Source organism: Megalopta genalis, chromosome 1 (genome assembly GCF_051020955.1).
Source record: "Megalopta genalis isolate 19385.01 chromosome 1, iyMegGena1_principal, whole genome shotgun sequence".
Classification (NCBI taxonomy): domain Eukaryota; kingdom Metazoa; phylum Arthropoda; class Insecta; order Hymenoptera; family Halictidae; genus Megalopta; species Megalopta genalis.
The window spans coordinates 27,406,329-27,432,694 of NC_135013.1; the positions used below are offsets into that span (position 1 = coordinate 27,406,329).

The 26,366-nt window shown below is 44.0% G+C and overlaps 2 protein-coding genes across 14 annotated transcripts in view; one reads left to right on the forward strand and one right to left on the reverse strand.

Moving 5' to 3' along the window:
• Positions 1-16,477, forward strand: part of S6KL (ribosomal protein S6 kinase like) — a 71,472-nt gene extending 54,995 nt beyond the window's left edge. For all 5 annotated transcript variants that reach the window (XM_033469962.2, XM_033470005.2, XM_033469989.2 and 2 more), the window contains 2 exons: positions 14,870-15,094; positions 15,970-16,477. In XM_033469962.2, coding sequence (XP_033325853.2) covers positions 14,870-15,094; positions 15,970-16,089 — 345 coding nt within the window. In that variant the 3' untranslated portion in view covers positions 16,090-16,477. The remainder of the gene's footprint in view (positions 1-14,869; positions 15,095-15,969) is intronic.
• Positions 16,478-17,124: 647 nt separating this feature from the next.
• The window catches only part of LOC117220960 (phosphatase and actin regulator 2), a 494,597-nt gene continuing 485,355 nt past the window's right edge, over positions 17,125-26,366 (reverse strand). For all 9 annotated transcript variants that reach the window (XM_033471505.2, XM_033471521.2, XM_033471540.2 and 6 more), the window contains one exon: positions 17,125-26,226. In XM_033471505.2, the coding sequence (XP_033327396.2) occupies positions 26,211-26,226 (16 nt within the window). In that variant the 3' untranslated portion in view covers positions 17,125-26,210. The remainder of the gene's footprint in view (positions 26,227-26,366) is intronic.

A 26,366-nucleotide genomic window follows, 5' to 3' on the forward strand; every position in this document is an offset into this window, starting at 1 on the left:
TATTCGAATGATTGCAATCTTTTTCACTTCGAGAACGGTTGCACTTTGTAATTAGAATATTGATTTTTACTGATTTTTTAAGTTATCACGGATATATAATATAAAATATAAATATAAAATCAGAGCACAATTACTTCCACTTTTTATGTAGACTATTACAATTTTAAATAATTTGAGCATTGCTAATGTTGGGAATTGTACGAATCATGGTGAATGATTCGAGGTAAAATTAAAACATTTTAATCCTCATAGACAAAAGAGTATTCTACAATTGCAATTTCACTCGGCTTCTCACATTCGATTAAAACTCTTCCCACGCAAATACACCGGAGAAAGAGTCTTTCTCTAGATCTGAGGAGATAGCAGCCAGGCTGTGCTCTTGTTCACCTGCAGCACCATCTGGCCAGCGTAGTACGATCGGTTCCCAACAGTGTAAATCAACGTCCAGCCTTGAGGTATTTAAACGGTCTGTTTATATACTGGAGATTCTCTCTCGAGTATAACCGGGGTGTACACAGAAAAATCGGCGGTGTGGAGCGTCTGTGGATTGTTTCTATCGAACTGTGGGGTAAACAATGCTAAGCAGAACAAAAACAAATTCTCACAGATGTCTTAACGAGTAATAATCGTAGCATAGAATTCGATCAGAATTTTGGATTTTCAGCAACACTTGCAATACGATGTCCTCGGAATGTTGCGTATACTTTCAGAAAAAATCTTCCCTATCTCAATAAGTGCATCACTTTTCACATCTTATTGTATCATTAAGATCAATATTTTTTCTTCTGATACCAAAATTATTGATGCCTCAACTTAACAGACTATCAGTTAGTTTTCTAAATATCAGGCTAAACACTTCAGCTCTTTGCTGAAATAAGTAATAAAATTCTAACAAGGAATAATAACAGAAAATAAATTAACAGGAAATATATTTGAGGAAATAGAAAATACTGTTGCATCATTTTCAACTCATTCAAATGATTAATAGATATAAATGTGTTTAAGCTTAAGATATAAATGCAATCAACCCTCTCAAGATGTTCATAAAAATTTATGCCAATAGTATAGACTCGACCAAAAAAATGCGCGGATACCTTTAGAAACTATAACACAATATTAAATATAATACGATATTTTTAAATTTATTATATGAAAGTGTACAACAGTTAATATAAGGATAGCAAAGAAAGTAAAAATCGATTTTCAGAATTCAATTTGATCTGTACTACGGTGGTTAATTAAAACATCTACGTCAGTTTAATACTTTATCGTGATCAGATAGAACCGATACACCATGGGAGGGTGAACGCATACAATGTTTATTTCGCATGAAAATCCGGAGCGTACTAATGATGAGACAGTGAATGAGACGATCCTTTTGCGGCTGTCAAGCGAGGTCTATATTTATTCTCCCATTGAATTCACGTGTCCCTCGATGAACCGATGCATCGAGGCGTTCTCACGTGCGCTGTATGCGAGTAGAACGACAGTGTCGCTGACAGGACGAGCGTCGCGAGGGTAGCCGCGGTTCCAGGATCAGCGCACCCGTCGCAGGACGTAAGAAAACCTTCGCAAGGCAAACCAGATCTGTCCTGCGTCCCTCCCTTTGCCCTCCAGTGTCCCTTTCCCGTGCAAAAATTGGCCGCGGTTACCAATCCCGGGATACCGGAGCGCATCAAAGATGCACCGCGGGCCGGTGCATCTCGGCACGATGTCGGGAACGCCATCTCGTTACGCTACTTCCTTTTTGGAAGCCGAGGCGAACAGAAGCTAGCCTACCTGCATCCACCGAAGAGGGGCTCCGGTCCATTGGCGTAGCACCGGGGACAGTTTCAAGAGCCGTGTTTCTTTCCTTCCTTTTTTTTACGGAGACACAAGCCATACCATCCGTCCTGGTGCTGCAAACGCCATAGGCTGGCCAGGTCGCGCCAAAAACCTACGAATATTTCGTGAGATTAAAGTATTTTATTTGATCAAATTAAAATTGCAAAGAGCACAGTTGTATGGCAATTACTTTTTCGACATAGTTATCTCTTGCGAAGCTTAATAAAATTAAAATATTGTAATGTATTAGCGTAAATATTAATTTATAAAAATTAGATTCTTGATCATTCTGTCACCTACGTATGGATGAACGCGACAGTCAAATTGTTAATAGCATAATTATACACTGTATCAATAGTGCAATTATGATATACTCTATTAATAATACAAATAGTATAAATTTAAATGGCATCGATTTTTCTAATTAAAATTTTCGTGAAGTCACGTGTTCGTGACAATGGCAGTCAAGGTGTTAAGGAACAATACCTATTCCCTTATCTAAAAAAGGACGAGTTTCGAATACCATTGTTCAAGGTATGGGAAGCAATGAATTATTTCGTTTAGAGTGTTCGCGACGAGTACGACGCAAGAATAAAAGTAGAAGACGCGCTCGTGTCTGACTAGAGTGAGCAGCCTTTCGAAATGGGCGATTAACAGTAAATGAGTTCTTAATAAATCGTTTAATGCCAACAGCAGTTACTGCGATTTACCGGCAATAGCAGTTATTGTGATAATCTGATCGTTTTAACTTCCGGCAGGTAGAGCGTTAAGTGTTTCATGATCAATGTTATTATTTGCCAAGGTTGCAGAGTCTTGCAGTGCTTCTTATTAAACTGCGGACTCTATGCGTTTGCCGAGAACACAGGTGTTTCATGTAGAATAAAGTGCGCGATTATTAATGCAGATTTAATACGTCTTTACTCATTTAGGACTTGGTAAAGTCGAAACGCGAAAAATTTCAGGTTTCACTTAATATCTCGTCGCAGTTAATCGTTGCAAATTCTGCACCAAGGATCTACTTGAAACCAGTCGAATTAATTAAATCCGTGTTTCGTTTCTGTTATTGCAAAAATGTTTGTTCATCCTTATGTATAAATAAATGACGTTAAATTAAATCAAACTCGACGCCATCGCGTAGAGATTGAAGTTGTTTGGACCGATTTCGATGAAGTTATTCGGTCTAAAAAATTGTCGTTCCTCGCTCTGGCATCCGACGTAAAAGAATGGCGGAACGTTCGCGGCGTGGCTGTACAAACGGTCCTCGTTTATTCCGTAATTCCGTAATTACGCAAGTTAAGTTGTTCGTGGATTAGCTCCCGGCGCGGCGGCCGCGAGCCTCGAAAAAACCGCAGCCGCGATCTCTCCGGGCCGCTGACAATGATTCTGGCGCCTATGGTTGCCCCGGCGAAGGCATCCGAGCTGAACCAGTCGATCCTCATCCTCTCTTTTTACACCGGCCGGTCCCAGGAGGGAAAGACACCTCGCGTGCAGCGCGTGCACCTCCCCTTTCGAGGATGCCTCCTGCACCCTCCGACAGGTCTATTTATAGATCTTGGGCATTACTCGAGGGGGCCCTACGTGTGTCCGTGGGCCCCGTGCGTGCTGGTTCGCGCGATTGTAACGCCGGCCACGATGCACGCCTCGTTTCCCCGGCGAACAAGATGATACCCGGTCTACGGGATTCTCGGATCGCGTCGACTTTCCTCTGCCGACCAGTCGATCCTCTTCGTCGGCTTCGATCGTGCTCGATCGTCCGATCGGACGCTCTGTTCGCCGAACAAAAGGGGTGCGTTCGGTCCCAAATTAGCAACAATTTTTTCTGGATATTGAACTAGGATTTTTGGATAATGGGGTTATTATTAATTTTTGGATAATGTGGGATCTTTGGTTGTCGCAAGTAACACGTACATTGTGAATAAATAACTTTACTATTTTATTCATTTATTTATTGAATAAGTAACTTAATTACTTCACGAAACCTGTTAAAAATAACCCGTCATTTTGATGGGTTCCGTAAATCCAGAGTTAAGATTATGACAGTCATTTTTCCAACTGGCGTTCGAGAACTAGACTGCGAGCTTTTATGCGAATTTTTATGCAAAATTTGATGCAATTGGCGTACGTCAAATTGACGCCACGTTACCACTAATGATATTAAAACACTGGTCCCCATTTGAGGACTGAGATTGTAAACCAAAAAGCCTATCAATACCATTGAACATCGTAGAAAACCTTTGATATTGGCCAATCATTGATATTGGCTTTGATTCAAACAACGTCTGCAGAACGTTAGAGCTTCTGTTTCAAAGAAGTGCATTTATCTCTGGTCTACCGAAAGGTAATTTTCACCGTGGCTTTCGCAGTTCCAATCTTCGGACCGTAGACTCAAAGCTGTTGATTTTTGCGGGAAAGGAAATCTTTATTTACACCTGTCATTAGCGTTTGTTTCAACGCAACTTGTTTCACCGCACGGTCGAACGGTACAAACCAATTTTCCTTACGGATCCAGTCCTCGAACTAGAAAGTCGAAGTGTCCGATTCCGTGCGTGTCAACGAAGGAGGAAAAATAGGCGGGCAACTGTCACGGAAAGAGGCTTGCCAGGACTAATTGCATAAGCGAAGGAGGAAAACAGTCTCGCAGGATGTCCTGCTTGGATTCCTATCTCCTGTCCGGCGAGAGCCGGTCGGTGTTCCTCTTCATCGGACACACGTCGGCTATTTATAGATTCTAAATATCCCGGTGTTAGTGGACTGGTACTCGTTACCATTTCTTCGGATGGGCGCTAGGTGTACGCCGTCCGCCATCGCTGTCCTCCTCCTTCGTCCATGGTAATTACCATCGGCGCAGTTCCCGCAGGTACCTCTTCGGCTACAAAGTGGTCCCGAGCCTGGCCGTCACTATTTATAGATCTTAGATCGTTATCCGCGAGTCCTGGTATCGCATGTGAATGTTGGCCACCAACGAGCCGGAGGGGGATTATCGCGGCTATCCAACAGTTGATTGCTACCCAAGCCGTGTCCCCTTCTCCTGACTTATCGATTTTCATCGAAATTACTGTCCTCGGCGGCCTCGAGAGCCGAGGATGCACTTGCCACGACGGCTACGTCTCGACGACTATGCCTCGCGACGACTATGTCTCGACGATTGTGCCTCGCCTCCTGCGAGGACAAGCTCGAACGTGCCGCGATTAGGACCGGGAAGCTTCCTCGAAAGCTGGAGGAGGACACCCGACGCTGATCGTGGTCCTAGTTACGGCGCCTCACAATTTATCCGCAGCTTCTACGATCAAAAGTCTGCGATCGGAATTCTCCTCTTTACGATCGGAAGGACGAATGAATTTTAGATAATGACGCCGAGGTAGACTCTGTGGTTAACCCTTTGCGTCTTCAATTATGTTACCTCGGGTTTCTTACTGCTGGCTTTAGTGGTCATTGTTCGGAACGCACGTACCGAGACCTTAAGGAAAGCATGTTCGTTTCTCCATTACGTTGATTGCAACCGACCGGAGCTAACGAACGATCGATTTCCTTTTTTTTAATCGCATTGCGCTACGATCTCTTTCGATGCTAGAAGTTAATGAACGCAATAGCTTCCAACGTTTTCGTCCGAATCAATTTTTCTACTTCTGTCAGCTAAAAAGGGCACAGGCTGCGTCCTCGATTTTCTTACGAAAGCATGAACAGGACCCCAGAAACAGCCAAGACGACGCGTCTAAATAAATTTCCTACAGAAAAAAGGAGCCAAACAATTTTTGAAAAATTCGCTAGCGTGTCCTGTTGCCATCTTGGCCAGAGTTTTCGGCAAAAGAGCAACCCTCTGGTCGCAGGGTAACACCGGGACACTTGGCCGGAGCCCGGCGAGGACCCTTTTATCGCGACCACTGTCGAAAGAGGATTTTATTGCGGGTTTGCTCGCACGAATTCCGCCTACAGCAGCGGGGCAGGTTTATAAATAGCCTCGGAGGAGAGTTTGCACGCGGATTGCAGCACGGGGCGCCTAGTGTCCGATGCCGATTACTCCTGGCGCCAGCGCAGCGGGCTCCTCCTTGCTCCTTTAATGGCCGCCGGTTAATGGGAAGTTAATGTCCGCCGTGTGCTAACTACGCGACCGGTCCTTCTTCCTCTTTCCATGCCTTCCTCTTGCCAGCCAGCCCGTTTCCGTTCCTCATTTTTCTCATCCCGATGTTTGCACCCCTGACCGCTGTTCTTTGTGTCTGCCTCCCTCGTCCTGCGCAGGATATCCTTGATCGTTCCTGCGAATTCCCCCGTACATGCTGAACACAACTATTTTCTTACATCTGGGAACAGTACGTTGTTTTCTCACATTTTTTAAGCGGATCGGCTTTGCTCTGTCATTTTGGTGTCTTGGGTTCTTGGCTCGTTGAAGATTGCTAGCTTGCCAATTGAGACATAATGGAAATCTTTAATGATCGAACGTGATAGCTTAGAAGTTAATAAATAGTATATAAATAGTATAAATCGTATAATATATATCGTAAGTATAAATAGTATAAATCTTTGAAGATTGAGCTTGGTAGCTTGATAGTTTAGAAGAAGTAAAAATCTTCAGAGTGCTTGAACTTGGTAGCTTGATAGTTTGGAAGAAGTAAAAATCTTCAGTGCTTGAACTTGGTAGCTTGATAGTATGGAAGAAGTAAAAATCTTCAGTGCTTAAACTTAATAAATTGGTAGTTTAGGAGAAATAAAAATCTTCAGTGCTTAAACTTGCTAGCTTGGTCGTTTAGAAGAAGTAAAATTCTTCAGTGCTTAAACTTGTTAGCTTGGTCGTTTAAAAGAGGTAAAATTCTTCACGTTTAGAAAGTTTGGTCGCTTAGAAATAGTAAAAATGTTTAAAGATTGAATTCGACAGATTTCAAATAGAGAAATAGTAACAATCTTCAATGATTGAACTTGGTAACTTGGTAGCTTGATAGATGTAATAAAAATCAAAGAGTAGGTTATTTATTGTTCGTTTAGCATGATCACCTGCAAGATCGATATTGTAGTACAGATGTTAAAGTCTACCGAGTCTCCACTTATTTATTTTTCTCGATTTAATCATTTCTAAAGTGCCTCCAAATTGTACGCTAAAATGTACTGAAATGTACAGTAAGAATGAGGCTATTTTTAGGAAAAGATTAACCCTTTGCACTCGAGTGGCGACTCTGAGGCGCCACTAAATATTGCTATACTATTTTTCAAAATAATTGTAATAGTATCAGGCTCGTTTATATCTGAAAGACTCTTAAAATTGCAAGTTTTGTACTTGCCAATAGGCTTTCGTATGCATAAATCGCGATAGATCATATAAAATAGAAACAGTGTAGATCAGAAACTATGTTTAAAATATCATTAAAATAGCTTCGAGTGCAAAGGGTTCATTTGTCGACTGCGAAGTGATTTCTGACATTCTCGTTCCAGCTGGTCGAACGCGATCGCTAATTATTGTACTCCTTCCAAAAATAGTACATGGCAACTGTGTTGCCTCTTCAGTCCTGGAATTTGAGGTTTTTAATATCAATCGTGGGATGCAATTGTGCGTGTTCTTGACATCGTTTTACCCCAAACCGGTTTTACAATATTCATTTGCGAAGGAATTCTATCGCGGATTGAAATATCTTCGTATTTTTTCGCAATTACTTTGCCCGTCGAATAACAGGCTCGCATTCTTAATTACTCTTTTTATGGACAGGAATTAGGAATGACTGCGGCTCGAATGGTGCGTATCGTGGTTCTTGCGATCCACTATGCTCGAAAACTGAATCATTTCCGTTGCGATTCCTTAATTTGTCGTCAAGTCGAGCGTGTAACAATTTTTAACTGCTCAATCAACGTTGAGCCGCTCTAATGTAATGAATCTCAGTGGTAAAACATGTGGCGCAAATTGCAATATGAAAACCATACCACTTGTCATAAGAGATAAAAGAAGAAGAGATTCTTAGCACGTATAAAATTATTCGTGAAATCACATGTGACGATGGCAAAACATTAAAATAACAAAGTTTACAATGAAAGGTGAATCTCGTAGAAAAAAATGTTGATACAAAGGAAGACCCGTTAAAAGATTGTAAAACGTGAGAAACTATCGAACGAAATACTTTTATAAAATTGTGTTAGCATCTTAAAACGCGGTGCGATTGTATCGTTAGAAGTTTTTTTTTAGCCGTACGTTGTGTCATTCGGGTTTTTTTTCTGGACTAAAGGCATAAAAATAGCTGTTGATGTTCTCCTCGTGCGCGGGACATTCATCAGCAGTTGGTTGATGGCTAATGGTAATGGAAATAAATGAGGCAAACCGCGCGCGTGAAAATACGAGACCGCCGCGATTGCAGACATAAGACACGCGCTCAGTCTATCTTCGGGTTTCCTCTTCGTTCCGTGACATCCGCTCGTCGCGGATTCGATGCATCGTTACGCATCGCAAAATGGTCAATGCCGCAAATCGACGCTCATCGGTTCAAATTTAATTAACCAGAAACAGGGGGAATCGTTTCGCTAAATTCTCGGCCATCGAAATAAATCTCTCCTTAAAAAATAAGCACGCGCAAATGGACGTGGTCCATTAAAATTGTAGAAAAAATTCAAAATATTAACTTCACCATAAAATATCACGCAAATGACTTCTTCGCGTCTTGCTGCTGAAATAGTTCCCCAAATTTCTAGGTCCGCATTAAGAATATTAAACATAATGTCTTATTTGTCAAATGTCATAATCGAATCATTGTCCCCGTTAAAAATACGAAACCACGCACGAATAGTCGAAGCCGACGAATTGAAAAATAATGAATACAGAGCTCCGTTACATCTGAACAAATAGCTGCCGAGCGCAAATAAAAGGCTTCTCACTGGCAGCCATAAAACACGAAATAACGGCGGCCGATCTATAATTTAGCCCAATTACGCTATAATGTAAAGCACGTTAATTGCAGGAAGCAAACGAAAGAAGAAACGCCCCCGTAGAGAAAAGTGTTTCGCGATCCTGTTCACCCCGCGCGATTTTCAGCCGTCCCGAGCCGTGAAAATTCTCACGGGAAAATTGGCGGCGGCCCGCGTAAATGCTCCGCCCGCTCGCCACGATTTGCTCGTTGCGAAATCAGCCGCGTGGAAAACCGTCGGCGTTCCGCAAAGGACACGTCGGCGAACCTTTTACGAGCGTTTCACGCGAAACGGATTCCGCCGCGGCGCGACGCGACGCTCCCGTTCCCCAGGAAACGCTGCCGGCGAGGATGCGCGATTATGGCAATGGATACAGGACGAACCCGAGTGGCAGGAAACCGCGTCTTAGTTTCAAGCCCGGTGTCCAGAAATCGCGCGTTTCCTCCGCACGATTCTCACCATTGTTCGCTCGACGTTTAGCCCTCCCGTGACCGCAATACCTTTTCGGTTTAATTCTGTAGCGACGCCTGTTGAATCGAGATCGATTTTTCATACTTTGGCTGTCCACCTTTCGTTTCTGAAATGCTTCCGATCGCGTACAAATTTACAGACGAAGGCGAGCAGGCACGCCACGCGTTGAAGTCTCCGAACTGAGACGCGCGATCTATTATTAAAAGAACATACCGATATGCGATACTATCGCGCATTACAATTTAATATGGAATAATTATTATGCAAATTGTCTCAGTCTTGAGTAAGATCAAAATTCAATTAGAGGTTAATCCTTTTTGTTATTAAATATTTATATATATTATTTGCTTGTGCAATCGTAGACGAGAAGTAACCGAAGGATTATTACTACCTAGCGTATTATACAACAAAATTATACAATATTATACAACAAAGTTATATGATATAGTACAACAAAATATTGTACAAGCTTTTCGAACGGTTTAAATGTTTTCGTAATATCTAATAATTATTAGAAAGAAACATCAACGAGCCAAAATCTATGCACGATCATCGGCAACGAATAATTAATTAATTAACGCGACAATTGTTCTAAAATCGAAGCTAAATCGATCTCGATTTGTACCAAATTCAGTTTCAATTTCGTGTTTTCGTCCCGTGGTTTTCAGCAGACGAAGCGTCTTCGACGGTACTCAAGGGTGCCTAAGTACAAGAAATATTTTAGCGAAGCGAAAGCGCGCGGTGCTAACGAACGTCGCTGAATTTAGCCGAAGACTCTCGGTTTGCTCAGCAATTAGCCGGCCTAGCCGAGAGGAATCCACGGATGGGCACACGTTCGTGTCCCAGGTATCGCCGTTGAATATTTCCGGCTCGTTTTTTATTCGCGTTTTCGTAGGCAATGGCTACCGAGAGGGAGGGAGGAAAAAAATGTCGTTTCGAGAAGCGGCGCCGCGGGTTCAACGGCCGCCATTTTTCGCGTCTCGAGACGCGGTCGAAGACGGCGATGGAGCGAAGTGGCCATGAAGATAGACTTCGCGGAAGCGACCGTCGACCGCCGTGAATTTTCTTTATTTGCCTCGCGAAGTTGTCGTTGGATTTTCCACCTTGAAGGAACGCGTCGGGCAGCTTTCTTGGTTCTTTCGTTTCTTTCTCTGCCTCGGTACATCAAACACTTTACGGGCGGATCCGAGGAGGACTTCGAATTCTCCACGGGATCCGAGGACTTCGGTGACACGCCGCGATTCAACTGTCCGAACGTGAAATCCGCTGTTTCGTTCAATCGATTCGCCGATGGCGTCGTGTACATCGATGCGACATCGCTGAAGCGAATTCGAAAACTTGATGAAATATAGTTAATCGTTCGCTGTTACGCTGCGTCAAAATAAACTGCATTCGAAAAAAAGTGAGATTAACAATCGATTAAGTGTACTTAGAAATGAGATGTCAGGTTCTAATAAAGGAAACAATGTTCTGGAATGTTCAAATTGTATTCTCAAATTTTTAAGTCCCGATAGGATTGCTAGCTTTTTTGGGAATATTTCTCCAAAAAACTAGATTATGCATCGAAAATTTAAATGGTGGTAAAAGTGAAGAATACATTTATCCAATTTTAATTTTTATTTAATTTCATCGACGGATAAAAGTGTTTCCATTACAAATAAATTATACATATTATATACATCGAGATAATAGACAAGAGTACGTTTTTTGCAAGGCAGAAAAGAAAATAAGATTTTTGCAGGAAAGTAGGAAAGAAGAAGTAAAATAATGTACGCATTTCAAGGAGCATTTAAATAAGATCTTTAATTACCTGTAATAGCCAAAATAGCGAAGCGTTCTTGATCATTTGTTATACATATGCATGATCGAATTAAATGTGCTTGGATCTTCTGGAATGTCCTAATGTCGTCGATATGTCGACATTCGTCCTTGAACGGTGAACAGTAAACGCCACGTTCGAAGCTCTCGATCCGAAAGAATCTTCGTTCACCGTGTTCTTCGGCTAGATCGAAATCTGTTCAGGCCCCGGGCGAAAGGATCAAAACAGTAATCCGATGGCATCTATTTGTGAAGGTACTGTTACCAAAAAAATGAAAGATCATCGGCCCATAGATCAGAGAGCCGGGGGGACGAGCCGATCTTTACGGACCATTTCGTAATCTCACGAATCGTTCGACCGGCTATGCAGAACAGAGACTGGTCGGCACAGCCGCTAAATAGCTGAAAGATCGTCTATCTACGATCTCGTAATGATCGTACTGTACCGTTATCCTCGGTCAAGGTTCCCGGCGAGATCGAATTGGAATACGTCTCGTTTGCCGCGGCGAATGATCTATTATACCGGGTGTACCGCCCGTAAACACATTCTTTTTTTCGTACATGTTACCGAGACACTTTACATTTATAAATGAACCGATTCGTATGATTTATTAGCGGTCGCTCGTTTCAAGGTCAGCGAAAGTCGACGATTCGCCGGGCCGACTTTCGCTTGTTTCCCGACGCGTTGCAACCATGACGGACATTTTCGTCGAGGATTAGCGTCGATTAGAAACGGAGACGATAGAGCAGCGTGTTGGTAAACAGATGAAGTGTTCTCGGAAGTAGACGGATCCAGCTGACCTTGGAGAAGTTGATGTTACAGGTCGTGAAACTCGTCTTCATCGAAACCAGTATCATGCACGAGCAAACAAAATCTAGCGCGGTCGATCTAGGAAAACGGAGTTGACATTCTCAATCGTGGGGAGAAATTTCATCGGCGGGGCGTATCAAGTCATGTCGGTACACCCTGTATATATATTTCCGTCCCCTCTTTCTCCGGATCGGCGCCGGTAAACAATGATTTAGGAACTCTCCGCGACGTGATTATCGATGGGATTCTCAAGGATGTTAATTGCAGGCTCCGCTTCTGGGAATCGGAGATAGAGAATCGCGATGCAAATTCGCCGATCTGTACGCCGATGTTGCGCGCTAATTACTGGGATCAAGGAACTTTTCGATTAATCTTCCCTGTGGCCGCTATATTTCATGTTTTTTCTACTCGTTATAATCGCTTACAAAAGTGACGCACTCGTTCATCATCGTCGGAGCGTTTATTGTATCGAACTGCGTAAAAAGAAAAAGGGAGACGAGAAAAGTGCAACGGCCAGTTATTAATTCTGCGAGAATAACCAGTGATCTGAAAAATGCGCCCAGCAATTTCTCAGCTGCTCGAACAAGAATTGCTAAAAATGCAATGTTATTACAGATCAGCGCGCGGAACATCTTTATTTGAAAAGACGCCGTGATCGCGATGCTTTTTTGCTCAAAAACGCGATGCTTTTGCTTTTTTTTTAATATAACCGAGAGTTGTCGCGAATTTGTTTCTCTCTTAACTAGTTTCTGAATTAATGTTCGCGGAGTAATGATTTTTATATGTCGCAAAAAATCATGCCAACTGTGTATTTTGTTTCCACTAAATATTAAGTCCTACATTATCCGTATTTTTGCGATCAGTCATGCTAAAAAATAACCAATAAATCGAAATACATCACATTTCAAACAGTTCACATAAAATTGTCGTCCAAGCGAGTCTCGACGCTGATTTCGATGTCACTGAAATCAGTGCTTGAACAAAGAATTAGCTGCCACTTCGTGTGAATAAGAATTTCGAAACACGTTTGTAATTACGTTCAAATTTAACAGGAACAAATACACAGAAACGGATGAGTTCGCCGAAAACCGAGTAGCCAATTTAGATCTACGATTACGAAAGAAAGTTTACAAATAATGACATACATTTGGTCCCGCGTAAACAAATAGAACCATGCTGGCCAGGTTTCGAGGCTTTCAAACGCTCGCTAATGAAAGATGCAACAGCGAGTTTATGCAGCTTCGGTAGCGCAACCGAAATCCGCGGTCGGCCGCAAGGTGCAACAGCCGGTCGCGGAGCGTTCGTGAAATAAAAATAGAGAAGAAAGAAAGAAATGACGGATCGGCGAGAGATACCGGCGTGCAAATGGAATCCGTTGGATAGAGGAGGAATGAAAATGACTAGACGAGGACAAAGAAATCCGCGTGTACGCCGCGCCGGTGGAAGCGATCGCGCGCGAGGTCGCGGCACACGCTCGAGGGATACGAACGAGCGAATAGGTTGAGGGTCGCGAGTGGCCGTTGACCCTCCCAGGTATATACCTGCGCGCACCTGAGCGCCGAGCGTGGCTCTACGACCACCTAGGACAGACTAGAATCCACATTGGTAATAGCTTCTCTAGTCCGCCGACCTTCCCACTCGTAAAAACAAATATTTATGGACAGAATACACCGGGGAGACGCGACCGACGCTCACGGGGCCCGCCGGCCTCGAGTGCAGCTCTCTTATGGCAGCGCGGATTGTTAATTGGTCGGCGAACCGAGCCGCTCATTTTCGCACGGGGCAAGCACACAACCCTGCGCGAGAAAAAAAAGGCGGTCTGACACCGTCATTTTTCTCGCCAGCCGCGCCCTCTCACCCTTAGCGACTCGCGTCTATTAACCCTTCGCGCGCGGTCGAGCAGCCATTTCAACTCGAATTACGAAATAGCTCTTTTCTGTCCTATTGTATTTCCACTGTACCTGGCGCATTTTATACGCGCGAAATTGATCTTTTGCGAGCCGTGCGATACTTACGCTTTCGATAGTTTTTCTTTTCTTTTTTAAGTATAAAGGATGATGTTAACATTCTTTTGAAACGTGATGCATTTTTTAAATGTGTCTGATTTGTGTCGCTCTTCAAGAATGACAAGAATTTATTCAGGTCCTCCGCTATTCTTGTTACGATATATGCTCGAATTGATTCGATTATTTTCTATGGAAGAGTCTTTGCAATTTCAGCAATTTTAACGGCGGTTTTAGGGTTAATCTAATGCATAGAATGCAATCTTCGCGAACATTTGCAAAAGTTGATGCTCACGGATGTGACGCGTCACACATTGAGCGAGCATTATAATTGACTGAATGAATATAATAAAGTAAAATAAAATGAATAAAAGTCCGGCGGCTTCGACGTTGCATCAATTACTGCACGTTGCAATATTCGCAACGTCTGTTACAATGATCTATTAAGAAAAGTACACATTGTCGTCAGAATAGATTATTCGATGGCGTTCACAATAATTACAACTTCTCTTCTAACTATTCATTTCTGACGCAAAAATATCTTTGAGTTTAATAACAATAATAACGACAAATCCACGAGATGAGTCGGCAAATAAAAGTCACTTAACTGTCAATCAGCGGTTTCTATAGTTTTGCATCGGCGATCAATTATCGCTACCAACGGCCGCCATCTTGGGTCCCTCAATGTCAAGACAGCGTCGCGCAGCTGCATTCCAACAGACCTTTCCCCCGTTGCACTCGATAAGAGAAATTTCCGAGAAACGCAACGGAATTACCAATTATCGCCGGCGTCGATTTACCGATGATTGTCATTTACCCGACGCCGGCGACGAAGCGTGCCAGACAGTTTAATCGACGCCATAAAATTGCCATCGGATCTGCCAGAAGAATCCGCTGGGAAGCCTTGAGAGTGTGTCGGACCTCATTCTCGTCGTAACGATTTTTCTCGGCGGCCGAACGTCGACACGCTTCTCTTCCCATGCGCGATCAATCGGCGTCGATGATCGATGGCTCGATCGGAACCGGCCATTTCTCATGGGTTACGTCATTCCGACTTGTGTTGCAGTATCCAGCAGGCGCGACCAGCGAACTTTTGCCAGAGGACAGAGGAACGAATTATGCAGCGCCTGGAACGCTTCCGCCGAATGCGGAAAAGATCTCCGCGCCGGCCAAGGATCTACTCAGACGGCTGCTGCAGCCGGATCCTGGTCTCAGGCTGAGGTCACTTTTCGGCCTGCAGAGGATCGCGTTCTTCATGGGCCACGATCTGCAGAGCTTCATGAAGAAGAAGGTCTGTTGCAGAGTTTTTCTTTGCATTGTTTCACGAGGCAACGTGATACTGTCGTTCGATGCCCATAAATGTCACTTTTGTCGAGTAACTTGGGTGTTTGTGGGACAGAAATAATTTTAGGAAATTCAATGGAAACGATTTTTGATGTTAAAACAATTTCTATTACCAGCTCTGAGACATTGATTTAAAAACATTAGTGCATTTCTGGCAAAAATGGATGGGTAACATTGAAAAGGTTCTAACTAATTTCACAAAATATTAAAATTATTATAGAAAAAAGATTAAATTTAGATCTTGCAATTTATGTAGAACATTTTTATTTTGCATAAAGATCCGTTGTCTAATGATGATTGATATTCCAAGACCGGCATTAAAGAAAACGCGCGTGATTACATTTTTGTGCTTTACCGATGTCCTTAAGGAATGGTCTTATGCTAATAACGAAGATGATCTACAGGGTATCCCAAAAATGCACTCGCAATCCGGAAATGGCGGGTTCCTCGGATCATTTGAAGCAACTTCTTCCTTTACAAAAATTTTCTCCAAGGCACCGTTAACGAGTTATTAACGAAACAAACAGTGACCAATAAGAATCGAGTACGGCTGACGCGAGGCGGCCCAGCCAACCAGCGCACGAAGCCCAGTTCCGTTCATTGACTCGGTCGCCTCGCGCCAACTGAGCTCGCTTCTCATTGGTCACTGTTTTTCGTTAATAACTCGTTAACGGTGCCTCGGAGAAAATTTTTGCAAAGGAAAAAGTTGCTTCAAATGACCCGAGGAACCCGCCACTTTTGGATTGCGAAACATTTTTGGGACACCCTGTATAGGGCAAAGGAAAGCTTCCGCAGGATCGTATAGTTTCGCTTGAATTACAGGATTCGCCGTTCCGACTGCTAGGGAGAAATGTCCAGAACGATCCGGAGAGGATGACCAAGGAGTTCTCGGGCTTCGACACATCCCTCGGAGACAGCATCTCTCGCGCAGACGATCGATGATCTGACACGCAGCTAGTCTTTCAATTTCGATGTTTCAGCTGCAATGTACCGATCGATGTATCAATCAATGGACTGAGGCAAGCAGCAATCCGCTTGGAAACTTTGTTGCTCGTCAAGCAAACCCGATGCCATCCGTTACGTTCGTACAACAACAAGTATATCCTATATTTTGCATAACTTTAAGAAATCTGATTTTTATGAGTCTTCTCGCCGCTCGAACCAAATCCAGCCTCGGTCAGAAACTATGACCAGAGAACAGTGTTGCAATTTCCAGCGGCTTTCGGTGTGCAAGAGAAAAATTGTCGAGCTTTTCTGCCTTGCAATGTGCAAAACAAGAGTCTGTGAAATGTATTCTGTCGTAAACGAAAATATATTCCGAGCAATCTAAGTGGTCGTCATTATTTTTTGTCGTTTCTCTCCTGGTTCCAGCGGTGTAGTAAATTCTCCCTAATTTTCCGCCAGCTTGTAAACAAAAATGGACAATTTGGGAAGAGAAGATACGATTATTCGAGCCTTGCACCTCGTTTTTAGAATTGTTGGGAATCGGCAACTGTAAAAATGAGCGATTTTTGTGCATAATCTGAAGGCAAATTGTGGAGAATTGACTGCACTTGCTTAGTCTGAAGATCGATGGAAAAGTCTCATGAGAGGATATTTAATTATTTCGTTCTACAGGGTGACTTATTTGATTCGTAAAATTGTAAGGTAATTATAGACTTTATCTCATGGTGGAACCTGTAAAGTCCCCTTAGTTTCTTCTTCGAAAATCATGGGAACGAGATAACGACTTCAAGGGTGTTTGTACAGGGTGTTTCATTCGTGCCTGGCAACGTCAACAAACTTTAATTTCAAGTTTCTTTAAATACAATTTTTAATCTGCTTCAACTTCGATCAAGTTGAATCATGAATTACCGAAAAAATTGAATGAAATGGAAATTATTGGAAGAAGCTTAAAGTGTATCGATAACAATCGGAACACCCTGTACTCGAGGGAACAAGAACAGAAAACGCTTACACGCCGTCTCGCGACGGTGGTTTCTCAGTTTACAAAAGTTTTAATTTCTTTAAGAATAGTTAACAGTATTTTTGTTACAGTATTTCATCGATAATACAATAAATTGCGATAAATCGTAGTGCGTACAAACTAACAACAAAAAGAAAAATAGGAGAAAAGAAAACAGAACGGATCTGGATCGAATAAAACGCAGCCGTATTTTTTCTGGTTTTTTGTCCGGTTTTTTGCCCCCTTCGCATTTTCTTTCTTTCGATCATATTCACTCTACCTTCCTCCCCCTGGCCTCGATAAATTAACGCGGACGCACGCACAGGTGTGTTTCCGCGTCTGTTTTTCCCCGTCGCGGTCCGTGTTTCCCCGTCTTTCGTTCGTTAATTTCGCGCGTCTCGATCTCTCCTTTCTCCTTTCTCGCAATTTTCATCACCATCGCTCGCGGATCAGTGTTTAATTGCTAGCCCGGCTCCGCGCGCCGTAGCTTGCTCGCGCGATCAATCGAAGTGTGTTTAATGTGTATATTGTGTATGCGCGCGTAGTGTGTACGTGTCTGTCTGTTTGCGTGTTTTTTTTTCTTTCTCATGGTATAATAATATATAATTATATATATATACATTATTATTCTTACACTTAAAGAGGGTCTCCCGATCTCTCGATAATATAATACAACGCATTCCTCCGAGTTCACGTAAACCGAGCGACGCGTCTGCGATCGACCGTTGCTCGATCGTTCCCGGGTCTAAAAAGACCCCTACTCTAAGTCGATGATCGATTTTGGTGTGTCCCTGACAAATTTCGTGGACATCTGAACGTTGCAATCCGCGCGGATATTTCCCAAGAACAATTGAATAAATAAGTATCGGTCGAGAATGAGGACACGATCATGGTTGTACATTATTCCCGACAAATATGGCCGCGAATCGGCTAACGCTTTGCCTACCGGTGAAGCTTCTCGATGATCAGAAGATCACGAACTTTCGTTTAATATATCGACTGCCAAGTTTTTCGTGGGTGTCGGTTGCGCGATAGCTTGAAAAAGTACTCTCTTAACTTCTGAATTTCTCTTTTATTAACCCTTGTCGCTCGCCTCGTTCAAGTCTCGCACGCGTCTCGAGCGAAAGTCTCACCCGGTCGTATCTAAACGTTGCAAAATCACTTCCTCCCCCCTCTGATTGTACATTACATGTCGGTATTATATCTGCTATAAAATCACGAATGAGACACAGAGTCGAAGATCTTTCCGTATAACTATACCTAAGAGACATATGAAAATTCAATTTGAGCATTAAAAGTAAACGTTGGCACACAATAAATATATATTTTCTCTTGTTTCTAGGATATAATTACAAACTGTCGAGAGAAAAGATCGTAGGACAAGAGTTCAATGAAACGACTTCGATTTCAAGGAGTTTCTGAGCTCGCTGGGTTGGCAGTTGGTGAACGTTAAAAAGAAAACCTTTTTTAAGCCGGTAGGCAAACTGTCGAAAGCGATGAACATCTAACTGAAACGACGTAACTGTAAATCGGCGTCCACGATCGACCGAATAAAAAACCTGTTCCTTCCCCGAACGAACAACGATAAATACAGAAATGAAATTCGAACGAACATAGAAAAAAAGATGGGCACCGATCGCTCGCAAATCGCGTACTCGTTTCCTAAATTCGCCATCCGTGATCCCGGCGATCTCGACGGCGATCTGCGGCCGTCGATCGGCGACCGAGCCGGGTGTGCTTCGATTTCGTTTACAAAACAGAACGAAATTTCGTTATTACGTCTAATCTTCACTGTCTCCGCTCCGCGAACCGCGGAGCTGTTTTGGTAAAAATCGGTCGGGCTGGCCGCAGCCACCGGCCTCGCGAGCCTTCTCTCTCTTCCATCGTGGCGTTCCCCTCTTTCCCCCCCTCCCCTTTGTTCACAATGTCTGGATAAGTCGTCGACGATGCCAGGAATCGGCATGATCGTTAAAGAACGCGCGTCGTGCTGAGAAGAGATCGCGAGACCGACGGCTGAAAAGCTCGACCAGCTGCTTCTGTTTAAGTGACAAACAGATCACTATAACTCGCGAGCTCGTCGCGTATTTTTTTGTTTGTTCTCATCGTCACTCTTTCATTCTTCCATTCTCGCTTTCATTCTTACTCACTTTCTCTCTCTTGGCGCTCCCTTAAATTACATGTTACCTTATTGTTTGTTACTGTCGTTATTGTTTATAATAGCGCTATCGTAAGATTATTATGATACAAGTAGAATCGTCCGTTCGCACGGCCAGCGACAATTTCTTTTTACAGCCTGACTTTGTTTCGCCTCGTGGATACGCACCGCTCGATTTCGCGTGTTTCGTGAAGCGCTCGCTCGAATCGATTTTCGGGGGCGTCGTTTGCGAAATGCTTCCCGCGGGTTCTGTTAATTCGGAAGATTTTACGCTGTTGCAGGAAACCTTTGATTCTTCGGATTTGCGCCGCGGATGATCTATTTTCTAGCCGTTCGCCGAATGTGCACCGAGGCGCGCCAAGATTCGTTGTAAATCTGCACAGAGTGCAGCGAATTACAAATTCGGCTGGATCGGTTGCCCCGCGAGCACAAGCTCCGGTAAACAGCGAATCCGTCGTCGCGCTCTCATCGGGCGTTAAAGTCTTCGGAGCGACGCCGGCGCAAACTCTCCGTGATTCGATTAGCCCGGCCCCGCTATCCATCAAAATCTGTACGCAAGACAATCCGTCATCCTAGTCCCGCGGAAACACTCGAATTTCCATGTTGCCATCGTACAAATTAGCAGAGATACAATTTTTTTTCTTTCCCCGAAGCCCGATGCATCTTCATCGCTAGTCACGTTCCCAGCGTCGCCAGATTCACTCGGATTAGTATGATTAATTTCCTACTAAACAGATTGCACATGATTCGCGGACGAACGAATAAAAATGTCAACAAAGTACGACGAAACTTTCGTTTCGTTCGTTGATTTCATAAATCAACGAACGAATCCGTCATTCTATAATACGACTTTTCTGACGAAATTATCAATTTTGTATATCTTTTCTTCTTTTCGCAAGTTGCATAACGCAACTTCTTAGAAACAATGTTAATTCAGTTAACCAACGAAATTTACGATACAGAGAAAAATATGAAAAACCGAAGCCAGTGAAACTCTTCGTATTTCACAAAGTATTCGAATGAGATATCGCGAAACGACATTTCGAAACAATCGCCGAGACGGTCGAATAAATTTCGTGGTTCATTGAACTCGCGTAATTACGATTGTTTACAGCCGAATCGCGGCGGCTTCGAGGTCGACGGTTTCACGGAACGCGTTCGTCGAGCTAGCAGAACGCGAAACGGTCCGAGGACGGATCGGAGCCGGTCGAGGTAAGCTGGCTTGGAATCGGTAAGAAATTTGATTAGATCCTTTCCGCTTACAGCTCTCGATGCACTTCCGATTCGCTCGAAATCCTCGTATCCCGGTCGCGAGCGATCCACAAAATTCGGGCGCGCATCAGCACCGCCGTTAATTTCATTGGGCCACGCCCACGCACGCTACGATCATCGTGGATTCAGCGCGGCGAAACTATCCAACAATCCTCGTCTGATCGACGAACGACACGGTACAAGAGAGACTGACCCCAATGAAACCGATATAAATCGTGATTTTCGCGCGAAGAGGATACGATGTACAATTTGCAAGTCGAAAATCTAACACCTGAGCTTGAACGCGGCACCCGAAACCTGCTTCTCCTAGCAACGAAAGATTTTGTACTCCACCGTTTCGCTCGGCCATCCAAGGATTGTTCTCTGGTTCGCGTGTCTCTCCCTGCTCGTCTTCGTTCTCATCGATTTGTACACAAAATACCAACTATCTGTGCTGGAAAACGCACATACTGCTTGTACGGCTCGATATAATATTTATATATAATATATACATATACGGTGCTATATATATATTATATATAACATATCTAATATGTATATATGTATAATATTTATATATGTATACGACGTGTCGTTTTTCTTTTTTGTGTTCCACCCTCCGGCGCAGCTCTTTTCGTTTGCCTAGAGCTCAATATTTATAAGCATTCGTTTCGCGTTTGAATCGCGGCTCGCGATTGGTCGCCTCGAAAAGAAATATTTACAGTCGCGGGCTCGTTTCTCTCTGTCTCGCGCCGATCCGTCTCGCGACGAACAATGGCGGAGATCGCGTGCAAAAGCAGGACAAACGACGGGAAAAGAAACGCACCGCGACAGTGTGTCGCGGCCGTTCTCGTTTCTCCTGTCATTGTTTCTCGCATTTTCTCTCTCCCTTTCATCCTCGCCTAAAATATTTCTTCCCCGTGGATACATCGCTCTCACGCAACCCTCCTCCGGGTCTCTTAGGCGAACCAGGAGGTCGGCACTCGCATAACCAGGCACTCGGTCTCGCACACAGAGCACACGCGATCCCGGAGAAAATCGATTACAATTCGTTCGACTACACGGTAGCCACGGCGCTCGACCAATGGTACGAGAGAGAGACGCTTCGAGAAAACCTCCCCCTTACCGTCGCGCTCTCTCCTACGCCCTTGTAGTATAAGATCGTCGACTGACGAATAAACAATTCTCCCTATTTACAGTGTACACGATTGCTGCCTGGAACTCGGCGGAGTAAAAATGCTCGTGGTTAACGCTCGACGGCGGACCGCGGATCCAACTGCGAGATCATGCTCTTTTCATTTCATTCATTCGCACCCCGTTTAAGAGCGACGAGATCTTGTGTAATTCAATCGCTGGGGCGCGCGCGCGAATTCAAATAGAATTTAATCGCAAATTTTCGTATTTTTCTTTTTTCTTTTTCTTTGACGCTTCCATATTTCTTTGGCGAAGAATTCTGACGAGATCGTTCCTTTCGACACCAAAAATATGTACAATTTGATCTTTTTGTTTAAGTTCACCGCAATGTTTGCCGCTTTTTTGAGACACGTTTACGTATAGTATAATACCACGTCGCTTTCGTATCAAATATTATAATTGTAATTTTCTATCGAACGTAGAAAGTCGAGATATTCATCACTGCGAAGAACAATTGTGTATTTCTACGGAAGATTCGTCTCGAAAAAGGGTCGAAATTCGATTATATTTTCGTTGCAAGTATTTCTCTTCTTTTCTTTTTTTATTGTATCCTCAACATCCATACAGTGACTCGCGCATATCTGTGACCAGATTATGTACAAAAATGACAAATTTGTAATAAAATCAACACTGATCAGACAATACGAAACAAGTAACAAGGATAAACGATCAAGAATTAAATAACAATTTTAAAACAACAACAACGCTAACGTCGATCACTTTGTAAAACCGCAAAAACGCGTAGCTCGTCGACAAGATTTCCGTTCAATTTAGAAACCGATAGAACCGCCAATTAAGTTTCGAATTCATACGTTTCTTATGAAAGAGTCACGCTCGCAACGAAGATCCGCGGTCTGTCGATGAATCTTACATGTATGTTCCTTCTTTTCCGATTGGCTTTAGATATCGAACAGCTGAGTTCGCCGGCGAGTTGCGGGAAGGATCGATCGTCCGATCCCCCCCGCAGCATTGGACGCTCGTTAAAACTAGACACTACTTATTTAGAAGAAGAATCGATCTCGCGATCGAGTTTTCCATCGGAAAAGCTGCTCAAAAAGCTCTCCGATGCAAAACTCTTTTTTTTTTCATTTCGGTTTTGCATTTCTTTTGATTTCCTTCGATACGGAAGAAGTCGACGATCAAGATCTCCTTACGCTATTCCTCGCGATCGATTGATCTAGTGACTGAGACAGGGTTGCTACGGCGATCGAGGCACACTTCGATAAATTATTTCGACTTGGAAACCCCACGGTGTTTAGGTAGTTGCGCGCGAAGCAACGTTGCTCGATTTTCGTTCGGAAACCAGAATTTTAGGAGAGGAATATTTTCTCTATCAAGAGACTTGCCGAACTAAAACTGCTAGAAACAGTTTACTTACACTTGTTAAATTGTATCTGAACGTGTTCGCGAAGCGTAATTGTAGTGCAGAGCACAACACTTCCCACAACACTCTGCCTGTTCTGTTTTTCGTTGACAATAACATCTTTGATCGCAAAAATTATCTTCTCCCCTCAATCAAGCTTCGACAAGCATCTTCGAGTTTCATCGAACTTTCCATTCGCTATTTACTCAACATCACGGGATAAAGATTCGGCCGCGAAATTCTAGAAAATTATTTGAAAATTCTCGTATGCGACAATAACGTTGAATCGACGATCACTAGACGTGAGTCAAAGATTTTGTGAAATAAAGCTATGTTAAAATTCTGAGAATGAGGATCCATGCTACAGCCTGAAACAATTCCGCCGTTCAGTCATGGTCTATCGAACTGCCCCCGTCGATTTCTTACCGATCGACGACTCCTCCGCGATCGAAGCGAGCGAGGATCGCGCATCCCAGCCAGCGATCCGCGATAACAATAATAATAATGATAATAATAATAATAAAAATAATAATAATAATGATAATAATAAAAATAATAATAATAATAATCGCTAAAGGTACGCGCTATGTATACTCCTGTACAAAGATTTCGTGTAACTGCACGACGAACATATCCCTGCCTACTTTCGCCGGTCAATCGAGCGTCTATTTATTCCATTATACTTGTTCGTTTCTCCCATATTAATTTCAGTTATCTTTACAATAGTCGATGAGCGTCCGCACCGCAAGGCAGCTCCGCAAAATTATGTGAGTCAGAGAGAGAGAGAGAGAGAGAGAGAGAGAGAGAGAGAGAGAGAGAGAGAGAGAGAGAGAAAGAGGGAGAAAGAGGGAGAAAGAGGAAGAGACGGAGAAAGAGGGAGAAAGAGAGAAAGAGGAAGGAAGAGAGAGAAAGAGGGAGAAAGAGAGAGAGAGAGAGAGAGAGTGAGAGAGTGAGGGGGGAGGTAGAGAGCAAGAAGAGAGAGACAGCCGAAAAGAGCGACTACACCTGGCAGTAAAGGAAAAAATTCATATTCTTGTCGACTCGAGCAAGATTGTCATTGGATCCCGGCCCTCTTCCGCTCCGAACGCGACACCGGCTGCACACCTATAAACGAATAATAACGCCGGTAACGTTGACGCGGTATAAACGCGAGCCGTCGGCCAAAATCGGCTGGAAATCGCGAGAGCGCCCGCGAGAGCACTTATCGTAAATCACATTGCAGCGGTCGGCGAAAGTCGCGAGAAGCTTCGTTGCGGTTTGTGTTTCTATTCTTGAAACGAGGATAACGTCAACGCATAAAAATAGTCGAATTTTCCATACGAAACCACGAAATTCAAAATTCACACAGCTCTGTTCTTCCCTTCAAGTTACCCGCACACCGTGATAATTCTGCTTCTTCCTTTAATTAGACGGTTTCGCTGTCTTCGGCTCGCTCTCTCCCCCTCTCCGAGTATTTCGCAAGAAGATATATTCACAAGACGTGTCACACGAACGGTAAAGGGTTAAAATTCGCGAAGATCGTTTTTTTTTTGTTTTACGTATACACACGGTGATGCCTTGGTGACACTGATGATGAGCTAGCTTCGATGGCGAAAACGAGACGAGGTGTGTGTGTGTTTTTTACATTTCCAGACGGAAGCTCGTCCGCGATCGCTCGCGCGTGAATTAATTAGCGCACCCCGTCCTCCCCGCCGCTGTCCATCTTGATGATCACGCTCGAACTTGTTAACTACGCCTTCGTTGACGCGACAACGACGAACGGATTCTACGAAACGTAGCTTGTCGATCCCCTTTTCGGCGTTCCGATTCTCTTCCGCGTCGTGGCCCCCGGTATTTAACGATCCACGCGAACCCTGCGAACCGCTAGACGATTCCGCACCCCTAAATGGCCAATCGTCGGAACTGTTTCGTGCCTCGCGCGATTCCACGCCCCATTGTTACAACTAAACGCGTGCAATCGGAAACCGTTGCAACAGCGAAACGCTCGATACTTCGCGCTCCGTGTCAGACGTCTGTAACGAGCTTGAACACGAGAAGTGTTCTTAGTCGAGTGTTCGATAAAACGAAGAAAGATTGGATGAATAAACTAGTGCCTTGACCGGAAAGATCGTTCCATTCTTGTGCAACGTGGATTGTTACAAATCCGATCGTTCTTACACGATTCTGATCGGTGATCGCGTTTAAAAGATCGTACGCTTGATATTTTCAGCTTCCAACGAAATAATTCGGTAAATAATCGTAAATAAATACAAATTCCTGTGTAACGAATTTCCATGAAAAATGTTCACTTGAACAGAAATTAGCAAACTTCTTTCATACAGAGTTCACAGTTGTGAAAAAGGCTCTCAGACTTCCACCAAATGAAGCGTCTAATCGCGATAAAGAACGACCTCTCCGAACAAGAGATTTTTAGGGGATCCACGGTCTCGGTGGAAAATCGATGGAAAAAAGATCGCGAAACAGTTCCGACCCGCGTAAATCCTCCTCGAGGCTCGATCGATCTGAAATCACTTACTCCATTATCCTCGAAAAGCTTCGTTCGAGGATCCGCGCGTCCCCGGCGTTTCGGTTCCTCGGGATAATTTAGCTACCCCAACGATCCCAAAGTCCTCGTTAACGCGGAGGAGAGAAGTCACGGCGGCTCACGAATTTCGTAACAAATTTCGTTGCGTCGCTTGCATCCGGTAAATGCAATAGCCGTTTAGGAAGCGTGCTAGACGCCGGTCCGTCAGGCGGGAAAGCCTGCCGGATGAAGGATACGCGCGTCACGGCGGCGAACGAGCTTCCCCCGATGACGATAATCGTCTAGTGGCCCGCCGCGATTGATTAGGGAGGCGGATCCACCCTTATCACAATCTTGAAGCGACGTGGTACGTCGTCAGCGTGGACGGCGGACGACGGTGAATCGGCGATGATAACGGTGAAAACGATGAAACGTCGACGGCGAATGACGGCAACGTGAAAAAAGAAAAAGCCCCACCGTGAACGTCGGCTGAGTACCGCCCGTTATTTCCTCGCAGGTGTATGATCCCCCGGAAACAACGAGATACCCGACTTTTTATTCTTTCTTTTTATCCAGCCTCGACGCGAGGCCACCACACTGCACCTTCACCTATACCCGCACCACACTGTAGCACCTCAACACATTGCAATTGTCATGGCCTGTGGAACCTGGAACCGACGAATCACCAGATTTAATTAGTTCGCTGATCGGAGGGGCGGGGGTGTTGGGGCTAGGGGGGGGGGCAACCCTCGGTCAGCGATCGCTGTCGGTCATTTTCACCGGTTGCGATCATCCGTGTTGTTCGGTG